We start from the raw sequence: 23,496 nt of genomic DNA on the forward strand, positions 1-23,496 counted from the left end.
CATGAAAAACATATTTTCCAAAGATATAAAGATGTGAAACTATTTATGACTGAAAATTAGCTCAAGGAAATATACATGGAGCGAAAAAACACATGAGTAAGAAAATCTTTGGATATAGAGAAAGAAATAGATAAGATGATAATAATGATTTCCCAATAATATATTTCATTTTTGCATTTTATTTAAATTTTATACTTCCTCAAACATCATATTATTACTTCTTAATCATAGGAAAACTACTCAAAATTTACATGTGGATACATACATATATATATATATATATATGTGTGTGTGTGTGTGTGTGTGTGTGTGTATGTATATACATATTTATGTCTTTATTGTATGTCCTAGCAAGCTGGGAGGCAAAATTACATGCTTACCAACACCAATTTTAAAAATTCTAATGTGTCCTATCTCACTCACACACACACACACACACACACACACACACACACACACACGCGCGCGCGCACACACACGCGCACATAAACACACACATATATATTTATATATACACACATACATATATACATACACATAAATTCATAGATAGATATTACCAGACTGGATATGGACATGAGGTTTATTACTGAACATGATTTGGTAGAGTACAGAAGAGCACGGCAGAAAGAAAAAGGGAAGTGCTGTGGATATTGCTCTATATAAATAAAACACTGATGGCCAGTGACCAGACAAAAAAGTATATATATAGGTGGGACAAGGAGAGAGGACAATTGGAAAAAAAAAAAAAAGAGGGAGAGACACTGCAGCCACTGCCAGGACAAGCAACATGTAAAGACGCCAGTAAGCCACCAGCCACGTGGCAAGGAATAGATTTTAAAAAATGGGTTAATTTAAGATATAAAAACAGTTAGCAAGAAACCTGCCATGGCCATACAGTTTAAAAGTAATATGAGAGTCTGAGTGATTATTTTATACGTGGATTGTGGGAATGCAGGGCTTGGTAGAACCTGGAGAGAAGCCCTCCAGCAACAATAGTACACCAAGAATATCCACATTCAAGGCTAGATGTGGATTCTTCTGTGATATGTAGCTAATGCTGTATGTCCTTATTCATATACAAAGCTCTAGACAGGGATTACAATGATGAATACATGTGATCATATATCAATAGTTATAATCTTAAACAGAATCTAGGCAGGCTTAAAGGTAGAAACTTAAAACTCAGTTAAGATTTTGTTCATTAATATTCACTTGACTGAATGTTGAATATTTGGCTCATGAAGTCCTCTGAATTGGAACCAATTTTTTTTTTTTGTAGATGAAAACGAGGCCTAATTATTTTTAAGTTGAGAAGTTATGCATCTTACATTTATCAGCGATATTGTTTTCTTTGAAAAATGCCTCAGTTATCAGTATTATTCTGCTAATGAGTTCTTGCCTGTTGAGAAAAAAAATGATCTGCTGAATTTAAAGTGTTTTTCATCTGAAAGGCATTCTAACATTTTTAATATGAATCATTCATTAAAGACATACTCTTGCATTATACTCTAAGTGGCAATATTTGGACTTCTGGCAACATACCATTATTGAGTAAAAAAGAAATCCTTATGAATGTCAATGATGTTCTGCGACCTAGATAACTAAACTAGATATTAATATGGCTGGGTAAGTATCATATGCCTTTTCTTTAAACTGCTAATTCTTCATTTAGTGTAGACAGATAAAGATAAGCATAGAAACATACCTGTGGTGGTAATCTAATTGTACTGAAATGTGATTTTGATTGTATGTTAATAAATAAAGTTGCCCGGGGGTCAGAGCTATTAGAGCCATAGCAAGAATGTGGCGGTGGTGGCACACGCCTTTAATCCCATAGATCTCTGTGTGTTCAGGGATACAGCCAGCATTGGAGACATATACCTTTAAGACCTAGGGGGCTGTACATTCAGACAGTGACGAGGCAGTCACATGTTTGGGTTTACAACCAATGAGAAGGCAGAACAAAATACTATAAATAGACGAACAGACAGGAAATAGGTCTCTTTCGGGAAGCTGGGACACCGCAGGCGGAAGGGTGAGATTTTAGCTCTGAGCTCTGACCTCTCGGCTTTCTCTTTTACATTGTTTCTGTGTTTCTAATTTAATAAGACGGTTGGTTACATCAATATCTGGCGTCCAACGTGACAAGAATCCATTAAAAACCGCTTGGCTTAACGGCAGGTCCACTTTCCCGCAAGGGCGGCAGGCGGCGGCAGATGGCGGCAGGAAGCGGTCGGCTTCCTAGTCCGAGTTGCCGGCTTCCTAGTCTGAGCTGCCGGTTTCCTAGTCCAAGCTACCGGCTTCCTAGTCCGAGCTGCCGGCTACCTAGTCCGAGCTGCCGGCTTCCTAGTCCGAGCGGCAGCTTCCAGCCCGAGCCTAGGTCTGTGAGCAGCTTGCTTAAAGCTGCTTTTACAGGTGCTACAAACAACTCAGACCTGCCCTGCCGAACAGGGCCCTGCCTGTAAAGCCAAAGCACGTGGTCGGAGCTTAAGGAAGCCAGACCCAAGCCTTGACTAGGCACAAAAGGGAACACGTGGCTGCATTTAAGCTTTAGCCAGCTATGCTTTCTTGTTCTCTCTCTCTCTCTCTCTCTCTCTCTCTCTCTCTCTCTCTCTCTCTCTCTGGATCTACACCTGGGACACTAGGTGGCTGTTTTGAAAATCCCCTCGGATTTCTACTGTTCTACGCAGATTTGGTAAGACATAACATATCAGATATTTTAAAGGAAACTATCTAAAAGAGAATTTTTTTCCACATTAAAAAAAAAATGGGTTTTATGTGTACATTGGAAGAAAATTGGTTTTTGTTCGAAATTTTAGACAGTCTGACAATGGAACAACTATATAATATTAGTATTGGTGGAATTATGCACCTTATCACTATGCTAATCCACATTTTAATATTTAAAAAGATAGTCAATTTAAGTGCCAGGATAACAGCTTTAAAAGAACTTGTTAAACCTGTAAAAATTCAGACAGAAGAAATTAACAGTGAAGTTGTTTCAAGTCGGGATCATAAGGTTGCAAAAAGAAAGCCTGTTTTCACACAGTCACCCTTAATTTATCCTGTAACCGTACAGCAGATGCCTGATCAAATGGCTACACAAAATATTTGTGCTCCAATTGAAATGTTGGATTTAAAAAGGTTTAAGGAGGCAATAGTATCTTATGGCATGCATTCCCCATATGTAAAGCAAATGTTAAACTCTTGGTCAACATATAATAGGATAGTACCACAGGACTGGCGGGACCTTGCACAAGGTGTTCTGGAACCCAGCCAGAGACTTCAATTTCTGACTTGGTTTAAGGAGGAGGCTAAAAACATAGAAAAACAATGGAGGGATAAAGGAATACAAGTTTGCCAGGATCAGCTTATTGGCGAAGGCCAATATGCTTCAGCACAAACACAATGTTTATATGATGTCCAAACCCTAATTTTATGTCGAACGGCAGCCTTGAATGCATGGGACAGAGTTGAGGAACCAGGAAAAAAATCTGAGTCATTTACAAAGGTGATGCAAGGCCCAAAAGAGTCTTTTACAGATTTTTTACAAAGACTGGCTTCAGCAGTAAAGAGAATGGTCTCGGATTCAGAAGCTGGTAAGGCAATAATTGAATCTTTGGCCTTTGAGAATGCGAATGCAGCATGCAAAAGAATAATCAGGCCATTAAGGGCAAGATCTGCACCTATGGAAGATTGGATTAGAGAAACAATTAATGTTGAAGCTGATGAGCATGATGATACATGGGTAGGAGAAGTAATTTCAAAAGGTTTGAGGAGTGTTAGATGTTTTGGATGTGGAAAGTAAGGACATTTGAAAAGGGACTGTAGACAGGTCATTCCCAGAAACAATGTTTCTTCAAGGAACAATGGCAACAGAATGCCCCTTCCTTCTGGAGTATGCAGAAGGTGTGGTAAGGGAAAACACTGGACCAACGAATGTAGATCAACAAAGGACAGACAGGGTAATCCTTTGCCTCAGTCTTCGGGAAACTCCCAGAGGGGCCTCGCGCAGGCCCCCAGTGCAAATCCAGTTCAAACCTTTCCTGCAGCCATAGAGGAAATCCCTGCTCTGGAGAGAGATTAAATAACCAAATGCCTACTGGAATAAATCATGCTGGTCAGGTTGATGAAACAGAGAGAATAGAAAATTCAGGAGAAAACATAAAGAAAATTTTTTGGCAAACTTCTATTAATGAACAAAGACCAAAATTAACAATAAAAATAAATGGTGTTTTGTTGTCTGGTCTGGTAGACACAGGTGCGGGCGTTACCATAATTACACCAGAATTTTGGCATCCAACTTGGCCTCTTCAGGAGGTAAATGTTCAACTGTTAGGAATTGGGACATTATCTCAGGTGAAACAGAGTGCAAGATGGCTTGAATGTATAGGTCCAGAAGGACAGAGAGGAAAATTAAAATCATATGTGGCTAACATAACTATGAACCTGTGGGGTCGAGACTTGTTGCAACAATGGAATACTCAGATTAACATCCCTCCAATCTCAGAAACAAATCATAAACTAACACATGTTACTGAGAGAAATATTAGAAGATATTATTCTAATGAGTGGTCACCAGCCATCCATATTATACAAGAACAGGGCACAATAACTGATAATCTTCCAAAGACACCAACAGCTCTACCTTTAAAATGGTTAACAGACAAGCCTGTATGGGTCCAACAATGGCCTTTAACAACAGAGAAACTCCAGGCTTTAAAAGAGTTGGTAGAAGAACAGTTAAATGCTCAGCATATTGAAGAATCAACCAGCCCTTGGAATTCTCCTGTATTTGTTATTAAAAAGAAATCTGGTAAATGGAGAATGGTAACAAACCTTTGAGCAATTAACAAAGTAATTCAGCCAATGGGCTCTCTACAATCTGGGATGCCTTTGCCTACTCTGTTACCAAAAGGATGGCCTCTCATAGTTATTGATTTAAAAGACTGTTTCTTTTCAATACCCTTACAAGAAAAAGACAGAGAAAGATTTGCTTTTACAGTGCCTACTTATAATAATTCTCAACCAGTTAAAAGGTTTCAATGGAGGGTCCTCCCACAGGGAATGTTGAATAGCCCAACTCTGTGCCAATACTTTGTACAACAGCCATTGGAAACGTAAAAAATTTCCTAAATCTATAATTTATCATTATATGGATGATATTTTACTAGCTGACTCAAATGCAGATACTTTAGAAATAATGAAGAAGTAAAGAAAATTTTACCTTGCTGGGGATTACAAATTGCTCCTGAAAAGATACAAAGAGGAGATTCTATTAATTATTTAGGATATAAAATAGAGCTACAAAAAATTAGACCCCAAAAGGTGCAAATTCGGAGAGATAGACTACAGACTCTTAATGACTTTCAAAGATTATTTGGAGATATTTCTCATCTACGAACTATTGTTGGGGTAAAAAATGATGAACTGACTAATTTGTTCAAAACTTTAGAAGGTAACAAGAACTTAAATAGTCCAAGAGAATTATCACCTGAAGCTGAGAAAGAATTAGCCTTGGTAGAAAAGAAAGTGCATGAAGGACACGTGGATCGTACTGATACAAAGATGGATTGCATTTTGGTTATTTTACCTTCTAGGCGTTCTCCTACTGGAATATTAATGCAGAGGGAAGATATTATATTGGAATGGATATTTTTACCAAATAAACCAAATAAAAAAATTAAAAACTTATGTGGAAAAAATCTCTAACTTGATTTACAAAGGAAAATTGAGACTTCGTCAATTAGCAGACATAGACCCAGCAGAAATTGTCTTACCATTAACTAAGGAGGACACTGAAAAATTATGGACAGAAAGTGAACCTTGGCAAAGAGCTTGCAGTAATTTTTTTGGAGAAATTAACAGCAAATATCCCAAAAGCAATAGAGTTGATCTTATAAAGAGAGCTGATTGGATCTTGCCTCGAATTGTACGGCAAAAACCCCTATCTGGAGTTCGTACATTTTATACAGATGACAACAAAGAAGGAAAGGCAGGTTACAAATCAGAAAATTTAAGTAAAGTGGTTCAAAGTCCGTATAATTCAGTTAAAAAATCAGAATTGTATGCTATTCTGTTGGTATTAATGGATTTTTCAGAACCTCTCAACATAGTAACTGACTCTCAGTATGCTGAAAGAGTGGTGTTACATATTGAGACTGCAGAATTTATCCCTGATGCTTCAGAATTAACTTCACTATTTATTCAATTACAAGATACAATCAGGAAAAGGAACCATCTTTTATATATAACTCACATTCGATCCCATACTGGTCTGCCAGGCCCTCTAGCACAAGGCAATGATAAGATTGATAAATTATTGATAGGAAATGTGCTGGAGGCCTCAGAATTCCATAAAAAACATCACGTTAATAGTAAAGGTTTAAAAAAGGATTTTTCCATAACCTGACAACAAGCCAAAGAAATAGTAAAGAAATGTCCTACTTGTTCCTTCTACAATCAAACGCCATTACCAGCAGGATGTAACCCAAAGGGTACTCAGAGAAATGAGATCTGGCAGATGGACGTGTTTCACTTTGCAGAATTTGGAAAATTGAAATATGTACACCACACTATCGATACTTATTCAGGATTTCAATGGGCAACTGCTTTGAGTTCTAAAAAAGCTGATTCTGTAATCACTCATTTGCTAGAAGTTATGGCCATCATGGGTATACCTGCACAAATCAAAACTGACAATGCTCCATCATATGTCTCTGTTAAAATGAAACAGTTTTTTGCTTATTACAATATAAAGCATATTATAGGCATACCACATAATCCTACAGGTCAAACAGTTATAGAAAGATCAAACAGAACTCTAAAGGATATGCTAAATAAACAGAAATGGGTAACAAAAACCCCCAGAAATAGACTGCATAATGCTCTTCTAACTTTGAATTTTCTGAATGCCAATGAGAAAGGAACAACAGCTGCAGAGAGACATTGGATAATAGAAAAAACTACAGAATTAAATCAGCCTATATACTTTAAGGATGTGCTGACCTCAGAATGGAAACCAGGGTATGTATTACGTTGGGGACGAGGTTTTGCTTTTGTTTCTACAGGAGAAGATAAGCTGTGGGTACCATCAAAATTGATAAAGGTTCGATTTGAACAAGAGAGACCTCTTAATTGAGGAGGTGATAGTTCATCAACCAGCATGAACATCCAATTTAAACTAACTTGTACCAGTAACACATGCCTTTTCATTTAATCAGATAATAACTTGCCAAAAAGGAACATCCCCAAAATTAGTCTTGGGGAAAGGTTTTTGTTTTTGTCTTTTAGGAGAATGAAGGTTAAGGAATTTGAAGAACACTGGACAAATGAGACAACTGAAGAAAAGGGACAAATCATCTATCCCAAGAAACAGAGTGAAACGGTGTATGGGTATATATTATCTAAAAAAATTTATGTCTTCCTAAATGTTTGTTTCTGCTTTTCTCTAAAGATTTAACACTATTGGTCTTCTAATAGTCCCAGTTCAATTAAAATTTAAAGCTGACTTTGGAGTTGGAGAATGGCTCTTTCCTTCTTTAAACTCAAGCATGTTGTCAAAAGGAAAATGCAAACTCCCTGTATCATGCCAGAATAAAAGAGCCATCTTCTGCTATGGTACAGGACAAAAGCAAAATTAATTAAGAGACTATTCTATTACTAATCTCAACTCTTTTGATTCTATTCTGATTCTTTAAACTTTTCTTAAAGTATAAATTTTATATCAAAATTTACAAGATTAATATATATATATATATATATATATATATATATATACATTTTAAACTTTGTTAAGATATGAATGGTCATATAGAGTACTAACTAATTCTAGAAAAAAGGCTAGCTGCATATATATGTTTTTGTGTTCGAGTCTCTTATCAGTTTTCTGCAGGAAATCACGGCCAGGCCTAACATCAACTGAAGTCTCCAGAAAGAAGATGGGGCCCCACAACAACAACAATTCCACGTGGACAATAATAATATCATTAAGCTGACAAACATCATCCACAGATCAGCTTTGAAATACAAGGTGCTCATATCTTAAATTAACCCATTTCTATTAATCTATAAGTTGCCACATAGCTCATGGCTTACTGGTATTTTAACATGTTGCTTCTCCTCACAGCGGCTGGCAGTGTCTCTCTGACTCAGCCATCCTGTTCCCAGAATTTTCTTTTCTGCTTGTCCCAGCTATACTTCCTGCCTGGCTACTGACCAATCAGTATTTTATTTATACGGAGCAATATCCACAGCACTTCCCCTTTTCTTCTTTTTTTTTTCTCCAAAAAGGAAGGTTTTAACTTTCATATAGTAAAATTACATATAACAAAATAATTATCAAGCAAGAATGACAGTTACAATATATAGTCTATTTATTATATCTAGTCTATTTGTATTTGGTAGAGTTAAAGAAGGTATCCTATCCATCCTATATTTGTGAGTCTAAGGTTTCATATCTAACTTATCTTTTATCATAACTAAGGAAATTATAACTCTAGTCTTCAACTACATCAAAGACCTCAAAAGGATATACTATTACCTGAGAAATGGGAAAAGGATGCAAGCAACTTTCGGGAGTCTTGCAAGAGTAGACAGAGACAGCTGGTAGCCTGGACAGTCATCCAAAGTTCCTCTGTAAAGTTGAGGCATCTGTCTTCAGCCCACAGGTCTAGAGTCTCTCAGTCACTCTTCTCAGTGTACTGTAGAATGTCTGGCAGTTTCCTCTGCAAAGCAGGAACCTGAAGGACCATTTTGCCAAGCAAAGTTCAGTGGTCACCTTCCTATGGGTCCTGCATGTCCAGTCGATACATTTTTTTAAGCAGTCCAGCCAAGAAAAGTTTCTTGCCCAAATGGCTATTTTTGCCAAGGTGAAGATAAACTCCATATGGAGTGTCTTTGATGCCCATCCTCCTCTCTGAAGTAAATCAGTGCTGCCAGGAACAGACATGTCTCACTGTCCAGAAAGTCTAAATATTTTGAAAATATTTTAAATGCCATAATCTGTAGGTCTTTGAATTGTTTGAAGATTGCCTGTCTTTTTGAAATATATCTATGTATACCTAGAAAACTTAACTAACATGCTACAAGTTTGACTATCATAGAAGACTACTTATTACTGTGTATTTCTTAATTATCCATTACAATCTAAATGAGTTACATAAACATAATACCTCAAATGAGAATAGAAATGTATATATATATACATATGTATATATACAGTATAACAAAATTAAGTTTAAACTTGTATCAATAAACTAAAATCCATAGCAATGTAAAACATTTTAAACAAGTTGCTCTTTAAAAGTAGATTCAATAATCTACCCTTTCATTCTATCATATCTATATCAAAATGGGGCCTCTTAGCATGCCTTTAATCCCAGCACTCGGGAGGCAGAGCCAGGCGGATCTCTGTGAGTTCAAGGCCAGCCTGGGCTACCAAGTGAGTTCCAGGAAAAGGCGCAAAGCTACACAGAGAAACCCTGTCTTGAAAAACCAAAAAAAAAAAAAAAAAAAAAAATACGTTTGTGAAGAGCCAAAGACATCACCATTTGTGTGAAGAAGCAGCTTACAGAATGGGAAAACAAGGTTACTACATAGACATTTCATAGAGGGTTAATGTCTATAATTTAAAAAAAAAAAAAGAGCTAAAAATAAATAAATAAAACCCTAAACACTGAGGAAATAAACCAATTAAAAACAGGTGTGGTGGTTTGAATGATAATGGCCCCCATATATTTGAATAAAATTTTGGTTCCCAGTTGGTAAAATTGTTTGGGAAGGAGTAGGAGATGTAGCCTTGATAAAGAAGGTGTGTCACTAGGGGTTGGCATTGAGGTTTCAAAAGCCCAAGCCATTTCCAATTAGCTCTCTCTTTCTCTGCTTCATGCTTGTGGATCTGATGTAAGCTCTCAGCTACTGTTACAGCACCATGCCTGCCTACCTGCCACCATGATCCCTACCAAGCTAGTCATAGAGTCACACTTTGAAACTATAAGTCCCACATTATATGCTTTCTTTTATAAGTTGACTTAGGCATAGTGTCTCATCAGAGCAATATAAAAATAATTAAGACAATGGGATATGGAACTGAACAGAATTCTCAAAAGAAGAAAGTCAGTGGCTAAGAAACAGTTTAGAAAAATAGGTGTGGAAGAACTGGGATGAGTGAAAGTAGGGGAGCCATAATAGGGATACATTACATGAGAAAAGAATCTATTTTCTTTTTTTTTTTTTTGAATCAGAAAAGAATCTATTTTCAATGAAAGGAAAAGATGTAAAACAACAACAACAAACAAACAAGCCGTGAAAGTAAAACAAAACAAAACAAAACATTCTTGCCATCAGGGAAAGGCAAATTAAAACTACTTTGAGATTTCCTCCTGTCCCAGTAAGAATGGGTGAGATAAAGTCATCAAACAAAAAACAAATGACAACAGATGTGGGGTGGGGAAAGAGGAAGGCTTATTCATCATCAGTAGAAGTACAGGTTGGTTCCACCACTATGAAAATCGGTGTTGAAGGGCCTCAGAAAGCTAGAAGCAGATTTGCCATTTGATTCAGCTATACTGCTCCTGGCATATTCCCAAAGACCTCAATATCCTACATTAGAGACACCAGCCTCCACAGTCATTGTTGCTCTATTCACAGTAGCCAAATGGAAACAACTATATAGTCATTGACTGATGAATGGACAATAAAAATGTGGTATACCATGGAATAGTATACAGATACCAAAAATGAAATTTGTAATAAAATTGATGCAAGTGGAAATAATCATTCTGAATGAGATAATCCAGACAAAGACTACATGATCTCTCTCATATGTGGATAACAGAATCTTAGATATGTAGGTTTAAATGAAACTATCCTTAGAAGACAGAAGATGGGCAAGGGCCATCACAGAGAGTGCTTCAAGGGAGAGGAGATAGAGTGCAGGTAATACTAAGGGGGAATGGATAATAATGGAGCAAGGAGGAATTAGTGGGGAGGGCCACTGACTTTCATAGTATAAATAAAGATTTTGAAAAAAATGCTATGTCAAACATAAAATAAGTATCAAAACATAGCATATCTTCTTGAAAGAATTTTAAATAGATAAGAAATGTACACTGGCACAACCCTCAAGAAGTCCTGAGCTCAGATTATGAGAGTATCTTCTAATATAACAAACCTATTCCTTTGGACATCAAATTCCATCCACACAGCATGAATTAGGTATGCTCTAAATTTGATTCCCCAGCCACAAAACATAACAAAGAGAAAGTTTATTTCTACACACATGAAAAATAACTACCCTGATATTCATGGTAATAGCAAATGATTGGAAAAGCCTAAACTTAGTGATGGTTAAATAAATGATCACATATCCACGTAAGGTATTATTATTCCACCATTACTCTATTATTGACATTAAATAATCTTCAGAATAAATTATTAAATGGAAATTAAGGAAAGGACATTGTATACAGCATATAAATGTTTCTTTTATAGATGTGATTAATTAAATCAAATCAAGAATTATATACAAGATAACTCATGGAAGGAGGGGTTTATTGTGGTGCACAGTTTGAGGACACAGTCTATCACAGTGGAAAAACCATGGTGACAGGAGTGTGAGGTAACACTACATTTGTGGTTGGGAGGCAGAGAGCAATGAATGCAGTTGCCCAACTTGATTTCTCCTTCTTATTTAGTCTGGCAGTTAGGATAGGTCTTTTACCTCAGCCTAATCTAAAAAAGTCCTCACAGATGTGCCTAGAGATTTGTCTCCCAGGTGATTCTAGATTCTGTAAAGTTCACAATATACATAAACCATCACAATATCCTTGATTTGACACCTCTTTTAGACTTCATAATTTAAATATATACACTGCTGATGCAATAAAAAATTTTCTTTCAAGTATAGTGACTTTGGTTATAGCCAAACAATAAATACTTTTAATGAATATATGCAATTTTAAAGACTGATTTGTTTTATTTTATGTTTATGATTGCTCTGTTTGCATGTATGTCTGTGTTCCAGTACTATGCCTGATGCCCGAAAAGGTCAGAAGAGGGTATCAGGTTCCCTGGAACTGCAGTTAGGTATGGTAAGCTGCTATGTGGGTGCTGGGACTCAAACCCAGCACCTCTGCAAGAGCAGCAACTGCTCTTAACCACTGACTCATCTTGCTAGTCCAACAATAAGTCCTTTTATTAAGGCATATTCATTGTGCATAGTGATAGGTTTCATAAAAACAACTTCACCTGAGCGTATTGTGTACATTGATCATATTAATGTCTGTAGTGACAGAATTTTATGAAAATATCTCTTACATTAGGAGACTGTTTTCGACAGAACTCACAGCAAAGTTAATACATCTCAAGATCACTTACAACTACATATTTAACCTGCTATCCTTCTGTTTTAAGTTTAATTTGGCTTTAAGATAATACTATAACAACCAAATTACTATGCTTTGGATTTCCCATGCAATCAGCTTTTACAACCTAAGCTAATGCATAGCTTTAATCTTAAGTATTATATTCTTCCATGTCTCTGAGACAGGGTAATGTATGGGTGTACATATGTGTTGTGATAATTATTTGCTAAAAGCAGTCAATATTTTCAAAGAAACATCCAACAAACATTCCCCCATAAATGTTGGAAGCGATGTGCAGATGTAGTTTCACAGTGTATGTTTGTTATTTTGAGTCAACTGTGTCAGTAAAACGACTTCTCCCCTTGTAAAATTCTGTTAAAGATTTCTGTAAAGACTTCCTCACTTTCTCTAAGTCATGCTTTCTCTACATTTCAATGAATCCAGAGCAAAGCCCTTTGATTTTCAACAGGAGCAGACTACAAATAGGCCAGTAGCACAAACTACAGAGAGATGTAAGATACAGGGAGAAGTAGAGAAATAAAATCTGGACTCACTTTTGGTCAAATTAGTCCTAAAGGTAGTCTTTGTTTTATTCTTTAACATAAAATCAATATATTTTAGTGTTCTATTAGGTTACTTTTATTTTTCAAATTGAGAAAATACATTTTTATACATAGTTTTCACAAGAAGACAGAGAATAAGATACATACTCTATTATTCTAAATAAGACTTTGTCATTACCATTTTTAAAAATTCTTATTTTTTTAGTTTTTTTTGTGATTAATATAATTGCATCACTAATGCACTACACAGTGCAGAGTCCTGCACATTCACCTCCTTGCTTTTCCCACACTCTTCAATTAGTATTTTCCTCCCTGGACAGCTCATTTTGTGCAACTGGTAGTCCGTCCGTTTGTGTGTGTGTGTGTGTGTGTATGTACTATTTAATTATATATATAATATATATATATATATATTACTATTTTATTATTATATAAAATTTAAGATCCACTAATGTGATATAATATTATATATATATAATATAGATACTATTTTATTAATATATAAAATTTAAGATCCACTAATGTGATAAAATCTGTGATACTGTATGAAATAAAGACCAGTGTGGATTAAGAGTTTAACAAAGTATGGAGATAGTATTTTATAGGTCTTCTTTCAATTAGTTAAGCTGTGGGGATAGCCAAGAGATCAAGACACTTGCTGAAGTGGGTTTTTGTGCTTGTTTCAACATCACGTATCAGCTATAGCGCAGATATAGAAATATGTTCAAGGGTCAAAGATGGTTTTGGAAGCTGTCTTAATTACTTGTCTATTGCCATGACAAAATACCATGACCAAGGCAACTTAAAGAAGAGTTTATTGAAGCTTTGAGCTCCAGGGGGTTATAGTCTATGACCATTATGTTGAGGACCACAGCAGCCGGCAGGCAGGTATGGTCCTGGAGCATTTGCTGAGAGCTTACATCCTTATCCACAAGCAGGAAGCAGAGAAAGAGACTGGGAATAATAGGGTTTTGAGATCTCAAAGCCGGCCCCCATTGATACACCTCCTCCAACAAGGCCACACCTCCTAATCCTTCCCAAACAGTTCCACCAACTGGGCACCAAATATTCAAATATTCAAGCTTCTTGGGGCCATTTTCATTCAAAACACCACAGAAGATTTGTATTCCAATGTATCTTAAGCTCCTCTGAATTATCAAAATTATTTTTTCCAATTTCTTGCTAAATTTTTTCAGGAGCAAGCATTGACTAAAATGACCAGCCAACTAGCCCATGCCAATTAAAGAGGCTTCAATGCTGATGTGAACATATTAAGTTGAATTATGTAGTTTTTGGGGAAAGCTCTTAATATTTTGTTGTCAATTATGGAAAAACAGACTTTCTGTTGCAGTTACTAAAGAAATGGAATTTTGGTGCTGCATTGAAAGACTTTGTATACTGCTACTTACATTAAAATTTTACCATTATAACATCTAATATTAGATGGACCAAAAATTAAGCAAAAATGACTGGATGAAAAAGAGTAAGAAAGCTAACAAATGAGGTTAAAAATGGCAGAGCAAAAGTAAAAGAAACTGCAAATCAACAAAAATGTTAGGAGGAGGCTGGGAGATAGCTAACTCAGTAAAATGTTTGCCCTGAAAGTGTGAAGACCTCAGTTTAGATCCTTAGACCCAATGTAAAAAACCTGCTGTGGTAGCCCACACCTGTAATCCCTCCCTTAAGATGAGATGGGAGGCAAAGACAGATTCCTGAACTCTCTAGAAAGGAAGCCAAGCCTACTCAGTTATGTTCCAGGTCAATGAGACACCTTGTCTTAAACCAAAGTTGGGAGGCCCTGAGAAATGACATCCCAGGTTGTCCTCAGATTTCCACATTCATGTTTATATACATACACATGCACTCACCCACAAGTGCAAACAGACACAAACAAAATTAAAATTGGAAGAATGTTAAAAAGCAATATAAGCCACAGTTTCTAGTCTCAAGTAGCTGAATTAAAATAAATGAATATACCTGTAATAATAAAAAGTACTAAGTGACAAAAAATTTAGAAAAATAAGCAAACATTTCTATGACTGACTACAAACTATATAAAACAAATAAAACAAAAATACTTTGTATAGATTAAGGCTTACTAAATTTTAATTAAATGCTTTAAAATGTACAGGTAATTCAAATTATGAAAACTTTATAAAATCTATAAATGCAATATTGTTTTGACTGATTCAGGTCTCCTGATAAAATCCTTGCTACATATATATTTTTGATAATGACTAGCTGTGGCAGATTAAAAAATATGTCTAATTTTTCCAGATTCCAATGTCCTCAGTGGAAAATAAGGGGTTTATGGTTCTTTTCATATCTATTGTTGCAATATTTAGTATTTCTTTACATGAAAACTTGTAAAGTTTCCTGTCTTAAGAATGAGTACAATATACCACTTTCGACCAAAAATAAGAGAAATGCTTTTTGTGATTTGTGGCAAAAGGCATTTAGCAAGTGGCACAATACTTATATCAACGAAGATGAGTCTTCACATGGGTTTTAGTTATTGCACAAGCAAAAATAACTATATTATTTTAGATTTTCTTTTACCCTATGCATATCATTAATGAAAGTAGGAGGAAACCCTGGAGGCTTACTGCTAGATTAAAATGTACAATTACATATAACCATACATCAAAGTGTAACATTTATTGTCCAAATTATATAAAATTTGAAATACATCCACTTTTAAATTATTTGATTGTGTTTAGTTAAGGAATCTTTGAGGGAGATAGGTTTTCGTTAAATATTAGCTTGGATACTATGCTTTGTTATATAGCATGAGGTTTTCAAGGAGAAAATGAATTATGTTGCAGTGTTAAGAGCCATATAAAAAACATGGTACTGCAAAGGCACACAGCCTCAGTGTATTCCATCAAGCAGGCATATTCATTCATTAGAGTGGTGTCATTATCCTCAACAAAGGTAGTGACGCATCAGCTCCTAGTAGATGTATGACTGTTACAGGTCAGACCAGTGTAATATTTTACAAACCTACAGTACCTAGTGATTTCATTCATTTGGAAATTTCATTTCCTTGTCACAGCATAACATGTATTCTCCTAAAGACTTGTAGTGTTTCATTTTCCATCTCTAAAAATATTTTATCTTTCCAAGTATCCAACTGTTTAAATTGGTGTGACTATATAGGCTTTCTTCAATTTCACATTCTCACTTCTTATCCAGCTATCTTAGGGTTCAGCAAAAAAGAAAATTAGTGATAATGCTTTCAATTTAATTAGTATATTACATACACTGTAATTATTAGCGGGAAATGTTATATTAATGAATGTAAAAGTTAGCAGTAAATTACCTTGTAGCCATTATCAATTTCCCAAGCTACTGCTCCTTAAGATAACCCTCTCCCTATGGTCCTTCCGGTAATTTCTCTTTGCCTGATAAACATGATGATTAAATAGCACACAGAGTAAACCTTTGATACTTTTTAAATTAAATCCATGCCCAGCCTAAGGGCTGTGTCTGATTTCAACTAAATGTGTCAGTTAATCAGATAAAAAATTATCAGTAACTCAAAGAAACAGCAGCCTTAGGCTTCATCAGTGCCAGAGAAGCCTGAACAAAGTAAGACATTCAGACAATATCACATTATGTGCAAAGGTTACTGATAAGCTAGAACTAAACAGAGCTGCCCACAAATGAAGCAATGTCTGAAAAGAACGTTACGCTCAACATCTAAATTATCTTTTACATTTTTAAGAAAATATGTAATGTAGAGAAGACTACGGTAATTTTATCTATGTATACATATAGATAAACACGCACGTAACAAATACATAAATGACTCAATATAAAAAACATTGGAAGTATAGACTAGATTAGAATGAATGATCTTAAAAGAGCCTTCTCAGTGAGATTTCCCTGTTAAAGAACTTCAGACCAATGTTTCTTACACTGGGCTATTTCAACACTTACACAATATAGATCAGTACTTTGTTGAGAAAAGGTACATATGAACTCAAGGTCATGTATCTGCACAGTTATTCCTAGTACCTCAAATGAACCATACATAATTCCATTAGTTTTTTTTTTCATATCTGGAATAGACAATAACTACAGCAAAAACTTTTAATTAATTAAGATTGTTTTAACTTGCAACAATGAACAATGAATCATTTGCAATATTACCAGATAAAACAATGTACATTATCAAAATCCTGTCTGTTTTAACAAGAGGATTGAAAAGCTCCTACTCTAATTCTGGATTCTGAAAAACCCTTAAACTTTCAGAGAATATTACAATTTTAAAGCATTCTCAGATTCCTAATTAAGATTGCTTTAACTATAAAAGACAGCTATTTTATAAACTGATATATGAGTTTTCACTGCAAGTAACTAACTAAATCTGAAAAGAATAGGAAATTATCTTTGAAAGACATAATGGGCAGAAGCTATGAACAATCAATTTATAAAGCAGAACAGAAATCCTAAACCCTCTGACAAAGAAAGTTTCAAATTAATACCCCACCATCTTTATTCTGCTCTTCTATTATGATCAGATAACATTTCAGCTGTGACAAGATTCTCATTACTCTTTACCAAGTGCAACTTGCAGTAAGTAGACCAATCACAGAGGAGATTCTTGCACATCTGATTACACACAAACAGGCTCCTCCACCAGGTACTCACAGTAACTAAGGAAAGTGACTAATTTCACATTTCTTCACATTCATGTCTATGGGATGACTGCATTGTGGTGATATTGTATTTGTGCAGCCCAATAAAGCTTATTTGAAGATCAAGGGAAAAAGCCAGCCACTATATTAAACATAGAGGTCAGGCAGTGGCAGCACATGCCTTTAATTCTAGCATTCCAGAGGCAGAGATCCATCTGGATCTCTGTGAGTTCAAGGCCACACTGTGGAACAGAGCCAGGTGGTGGTGGCACACGCCTTTAAACCCAGCACTAACCATGGAGGTCTGTACAGACAAATAGGAAGTGATAGAGCTGGGCAGAGAGAGGAAGTAAGAGGGCAGGGACAGAAAGGCATATAGGCGTGGATATACAGGAAGTAGGTCTCTTTTTGGCTGGGGATTTCTAGTGGTAAGACAGTGGCTGGCTTTTTTCTGCTTCCCTGGCCTCTCAGTTTTTACCCCAATATCTAGCTCCAGGTTTTTTATTATAAGACCATTTAGCAATTTGTCTTGCACTGCATCTTAAAGTTTTGATCCTCAACACACTGACAGCATCAACAAAGGCCCACTGATGTCACCATTTAATCAAGAGGTCTCTGAGATGCAGAGAAAGAGGTGTGCCTTTCTTATCTGTTCTGAACAAGATTCTCGTTAGTATACACTCTGAAAAATGGTGATCTATTAAGGACTAGCTTTAACCTTGATTAAAGCTAGATTAACACTTCACTAAGACTTCTATAAATCAGAATTCAACAAACAGTAACTTTAAACTATCTTTGGGTTATGGAATGAAAATCCAACTGGTCAATAAGTGGTGGATTCAGGCTGCCACTAGCAATTTCCAAGCTGTTTTTGTTGTTATTGTTTTTTTTTTTTTTTTTTTTTTTTTTTTTTGAGACAGGGTTTCTCTGTGTAGCTTTGCGCCTTTCCTGGAACTCACTTGGTAGCCCAGGCTGGCCTCAAACTCACAGAAATCCACCTGGCTCTGCCTCCTGAGTGCTGGGATTAAAGGCATGCACTACCACCGCCCAGCTACAACATGGTTTTAATGATTAATGGACTGCTTGACACCTGCATCCCTCACAGTATCGGTCACAAGGCTTTCTCTTCACAAACCACAATTTCATAGATATGCTTCAATATTAACAGATTGCCAAAATAAAAAAAAAACACAGTGCCATACAAATGATAACTAGAAGAAACATTTTAAAATTCCATTTAAAAAGTTTCAATTTTGATACAATAACAACATTAAGTCTGTTCTTTCAAATTAGCCAGAAGAGATGGTTTAGTAGTTAAGAGCACTTGCTAGGCGGGCGGTGGTGGCGCAGGCCTTTAATCCCAGCACTCTGGAGGCAGAGCCAGGCGGATCTCTGTGAGTTTGAGGCCAGCCTGGGCTACCAAGCGAGTCCCAGGAAAGGCGCAAAGCTACACAGAGAAACCCTGTCTTGAAAAACCAAAAAAAAAAAAAAAAAAAAAAAAAAGCACTTGCCTTTGCAAACGACTGGAGTTCCATTCATATCAGGAGGCTTTTAGTTTCAGAGATCTGATGCCCTCTTCTTGGCCTTCAAACACACATGCATGCACGCATGCACACACGCACGCACGCACACACAATAAAATACACTTTAAAAAGTTGGGCAAAAGAAAATGAGGTCATTTATATAAATAATATACTTATTATTGAGTTATACACTATATCTTCCCAAACAGTTGGTATGGTTTTGAATTTAACAAACTAAAATGAACTGAAAGGTGTTGGGGAGCCATTGTGATGGGAGTGGCTATCAACAGGCAGTTTCTTGGACTTTTCTTCCTCTCTCACATTCTCTCTCAGCCTAAGAGAGAGGCCCTCCACTGTGTCACACAGGATAAAAGGTCTTACCAGATGCTGGCACGTTTATCTTCAGTGTCCCATCCTCCAGAACTATGAGAACAAATTTTCTTTCTTTATAATTTACTGAGTCCCAAGTCCTCTACAATGAAGTACAAAACAGTTTGTAGCAACAGAGTAAATGTTACTTGTTTTTAAGGACTAAGATGATAAAATTTAACTTGGGATGCAATGATTGAAATATATCAGTATTAAACTTTGATGAACCTTAATTGTAAAAGAAAAATGAAATTTTTATGGGTGGAGGTGGGTAATGAAAAAAAGTTAATCCTGGAAATTCCTAATTTTACCCCTAGGGTAGATTTAAGACACCAAGTTTATAGCCACATTAGGGAAAATAATGTCTCACCTAAATTAGATGATTACTTGAAGAAATTTAGACATCTTTGTGGTTTCTTATTTTAAAACAACAGCATTTATAGAGCACTGTTGTAGCACGAATCTTAAAAGGTCTTATTAATAAAAACAAACCCAGAGCCAGGTATTGGGGTGAACGCTGAAAGATCAGAGAAATAGAACCACCTCACCTTGCCAATTTCTCAGGTGACCTTGTTTCTTCAAACTGAAAACCTCTGAGTCCTTATCTGAATGGATCTCAGCTGAACTGCAGCTAAAAGCCTAAAAGCTGAAAAAGCTAAAGTTCCTGGTCCACATGCCTTATATACCTTTCTTCCTCCTGCCATCACTTCCTGGGATTAAAGTCATGTGTCTTTCCTAAGCAAGACAAGAAATCTCAAGTGTGGGATTAAAGGTGTGTGCCACCACGCCTAGGTCTGTTCTCAGTGTGGTCTTGAACTCATAGAGATCCAAATGGATCTCTGCCTCCTGAATGCTAGGATTAAAGGCGTGTGCTACCACTGCCTAAACTCTATGTTTATTATAGTGGCTGTTCTGTTCTCTGACCCCCAGATAAGTTTATTGGGGCGCACAATATATCAACCACATTTCCTCTTTTTTGTTTAAAATAAAAAAGTAATAATGATATAAGAAATTTGATCTTTTCCCAGCAGAGTGACATGAAGGGGGATACTCTCTCATGATATCCAGCAGTGTCAAGAGAGCCTCAGTTCCCAGCCAGTCATATCGCTCATTGTTTTTTTCTTCTGAATTTAAAAGCTTATAATGACTACCACTGAAAAAAGTAGTGAAGGTATTTTTGGAAAATAAACTTTAAGAAAACCTACTGAAAATACCTAAGCCCAGAAGGGAAGCCCTTTATGCAGAAGGGCACCCAAACTTAAAGAAAAGAGCCCACGGCTAAAAGAAAACTATCGGAGTAATTATCTCCTTATTCGGCCTAAGTCTATACCAGGCTCACTGGTGCTTTTTCAACTGCATGTCAGTCTTTGTCTTAATTTGCACTTCACTTAGCAGCAAAGTCTGAGAGTCCTGTGGCTCCTTCTACTCCACTGGGGGAGGGAGCTGAGCAGAAGAGAATAGCTGAATTGTTAGTTATAAAGAGAGAGGTTTGTAGTAGACTCAATGAATAAGGATACAAGACACAGAAATGTGTTATACTCACTCATTGTAACACAAAATTCCCTGAGTCTATTTGACCAAAAAAGGAACAATTATGAACTACGAAGCTTTCAAGCCATATGTGACCACACAGAGCCACATAGTGATAGCAATCTGTTGTAGCAACATCTCATTTTCTTTACGTCTAGGATTATACAAAAGAATATATTATTGTTGTAAATTCATGTGTGCCTCTTCATTCAGGCTATTTTATTCAGAATTTCTCCTCTCTGAGATAGCCTCCTGAGACATGCATCTCATTTTCAAGAAGGTCCCTGAGAGACTTAAGCATACAGTATTTACTTCAGTATGGTATCAACAACATATTGCAGAACATTTCATCTAAAATAATAATAGAAAAACGTTGAGCCATCTTTCCATTTGGAAAAATATATTTGGAAGAATGTGATGTCTGACTAAAGTCACATTGCTTAAACACATTGTGCTATCTCGGCTTGCTTAGGGAATTTAAAGATACACACACACACACACACACACACACACACACATTCAAGAGTGTAAGAAGACTTGGAAAAGGCCATATGACAATAGACAAGAGAAAGTTAATTCAGCATATTCATATGGTACCTAGAGTAAAGCAAGTAAGATTAGCTGGCTACCTAGGTTGGTCAACAGGGCAATGACTAGACTTACAGATAAAGAAACAAAGTAGACCATTTAAGTACTTTTCTAAAGCAAATTCAACTACTTTCCCAGTGTAATTTTCAATGTGACATGACTTGTCATGATCAACAAATATAAGATCATAGTATTTGTTTTTCTGGAAAAATGGGATGTGTGCATGTATGTATGTACACAAGCATAAGTCTATATAAACATAAATATATATGTGCATATTCATATTTACTATACATACAGATATATAAAGTGACTTATTGTAACACACTAGCTTACATGATAACAGAGACTGATAAGTTCCATAATTTACCATTTAAAAGCCAGGAACCAAGGAAGACCAGGGATCAGTCTGAAGCACTGACAGCCAGGGAGTCAATGGTTGTTCTAATCAGAGAGCTGATGTAGATTTTCATCCAAGTCTAGAGAGTAGAGAATGAGGAGCTAAAAGGGCAGGGCAAGAATGTTCATAGGTGGGGATAGGGGATGGGAGATGGGAGAATTTATTTTTAACCCTCTACCTTGTATACAGGCTTTTAAAGAATTAGATAATGCATACTCACAATGGGTAATGTTTTACAGTTTATCATATTAAATGATAATATTGTTCATAAATGTCATCAAAAACACAGGGCATGCACAGAAAGCACCTATCTGTCTCAAAGTAAGTTGGCATATAAAATTAGTTTTCTATTGGTTTCTGTTGTAGGAATAAACACCAAGACCAAAAACAACTTGGGGAGAAAAAAAGTTTAGTTGGCTAATAGATTATAGTCCATTGAGGGAAACCAAGGCAGGAACTCAAGGCAAGAACCTGGAGGCAAGAGAAGAGGCAGAGGCATCAAAGGAATGCTGCTTACTGACTTGTTTCCCTGGCTTCCTTGACTACCTTTCTTATAAAGCCCTGGACACCTGCCAGGAGTGATACTGAACTGGCATCTCTAACATTTCGCAATCAAGAAAATGACCCCACAGACATGGCTACACACCAATCTGATGGAGGAAATCTTTCAATTTAGGTTCCCTCTTTTCAGGTGTGTCAACTTGACAACAAAACTTACTAAAAATTAGCTATCATGAAAGATAATTTACTTTCTTCTCCTCCTCCTCCTTCAAGTTTTCTATTCATACATTCAAATATCTAACAGCTAATAAATGAAAATTATCTATCAAGTGGTAGAAGATAATTCATTGAAGTTCCTTTCTTCTTTATTGGTCATAGTAATCTCTAGGTATAGGATTTCATAAGAATCAGAAACATTGTCTTCTCCAAAATGATGATTTCTGCCATTTGCTACTGACTCTGGGTTTGAGAGCAATCACTGAGTTGTTAATAACAAACTTTATGAAGAACTTTAGATATATAAGGTGTATTTTTTACTTTTGATTAACAAATCAGAAATCTAAAGCAACTTTTTAGAGAACATTCAGTTTCTAAGTACCATATGGTACCAGGATCTGAACCCTGGCAGGTGGCTCCCAAGTCATGTTGGAACTGTAGTACATTAGAGCAAAGGCATGGAGAGAAACGAAATCTTCTGTTCTGGCACACTGTGCATAAGATAAAACCTTATAAATACAGAGCCAAAAGTACATATTACTTCAATCTTATTTTTAGTGCTATCGTTTACGTAACAGAGGGTATGGCTCTCTATTTTCTACCGGGAAAACCACCATCTTAAAGCTACTTGTCTAAGCATCTTACACTCATGCTAACTGATCAATAGTCTCTCATTCACAATAAAAGAAAAAAAACTGAGATGATTCCCCTTGATTGAAAAGCAAATCCACAGCCACAAGAAAACCTGGACAAGGCATTTAAACAACTAAATATATAACTAACAGTCCGTGTGTG

The 23,496-nt window shown here is 36.1% G+C and overlaps 1 protein-coding gene across 2 annotated transcripts in view; it reads right to left on the minus strand.

Moving 5' to 3' along the window:
- The window catches only part of Dph6 (diphthamine biosynthesis 6), a 123,669-nt gene that overhangs the window by 43,078 nt on the left and 57,095 nt on the right, over window positions 1-23,496 (minus strand). The window contains exon 4 of one of the 2 annotated variants that reach the window (XM_028875769.2): window positions 5,231-5,254. The exons of the other annotated variant lie outside the window; for it this stretch is intronic. Within the exon in view, the coding sequence (XP_028731602.1) occupies window positions 5,231-5,254 (24 nt within the window). The remainder of the gene's footprint in view (window positions 1-5,230; window positions 5,255-23,496) is intronic. 2 annotated transcript variants of the gene reach the window in all.

This window comes from Peromyscus leucopus, chromosome 4, assembly GCF_004664715.2.
Source record: "Peromyscus leucopus breed LL Stock chromosome 4, UCI_PerLeu_2.1, whole genome shotgun sequence".
Classification (NCBI taxonomy): Eukaryota; Metazoa; Chordata; class Mammalia; order Rodentia; family Cricetidae; genus Peromyscus; species Peromyscus leucopus.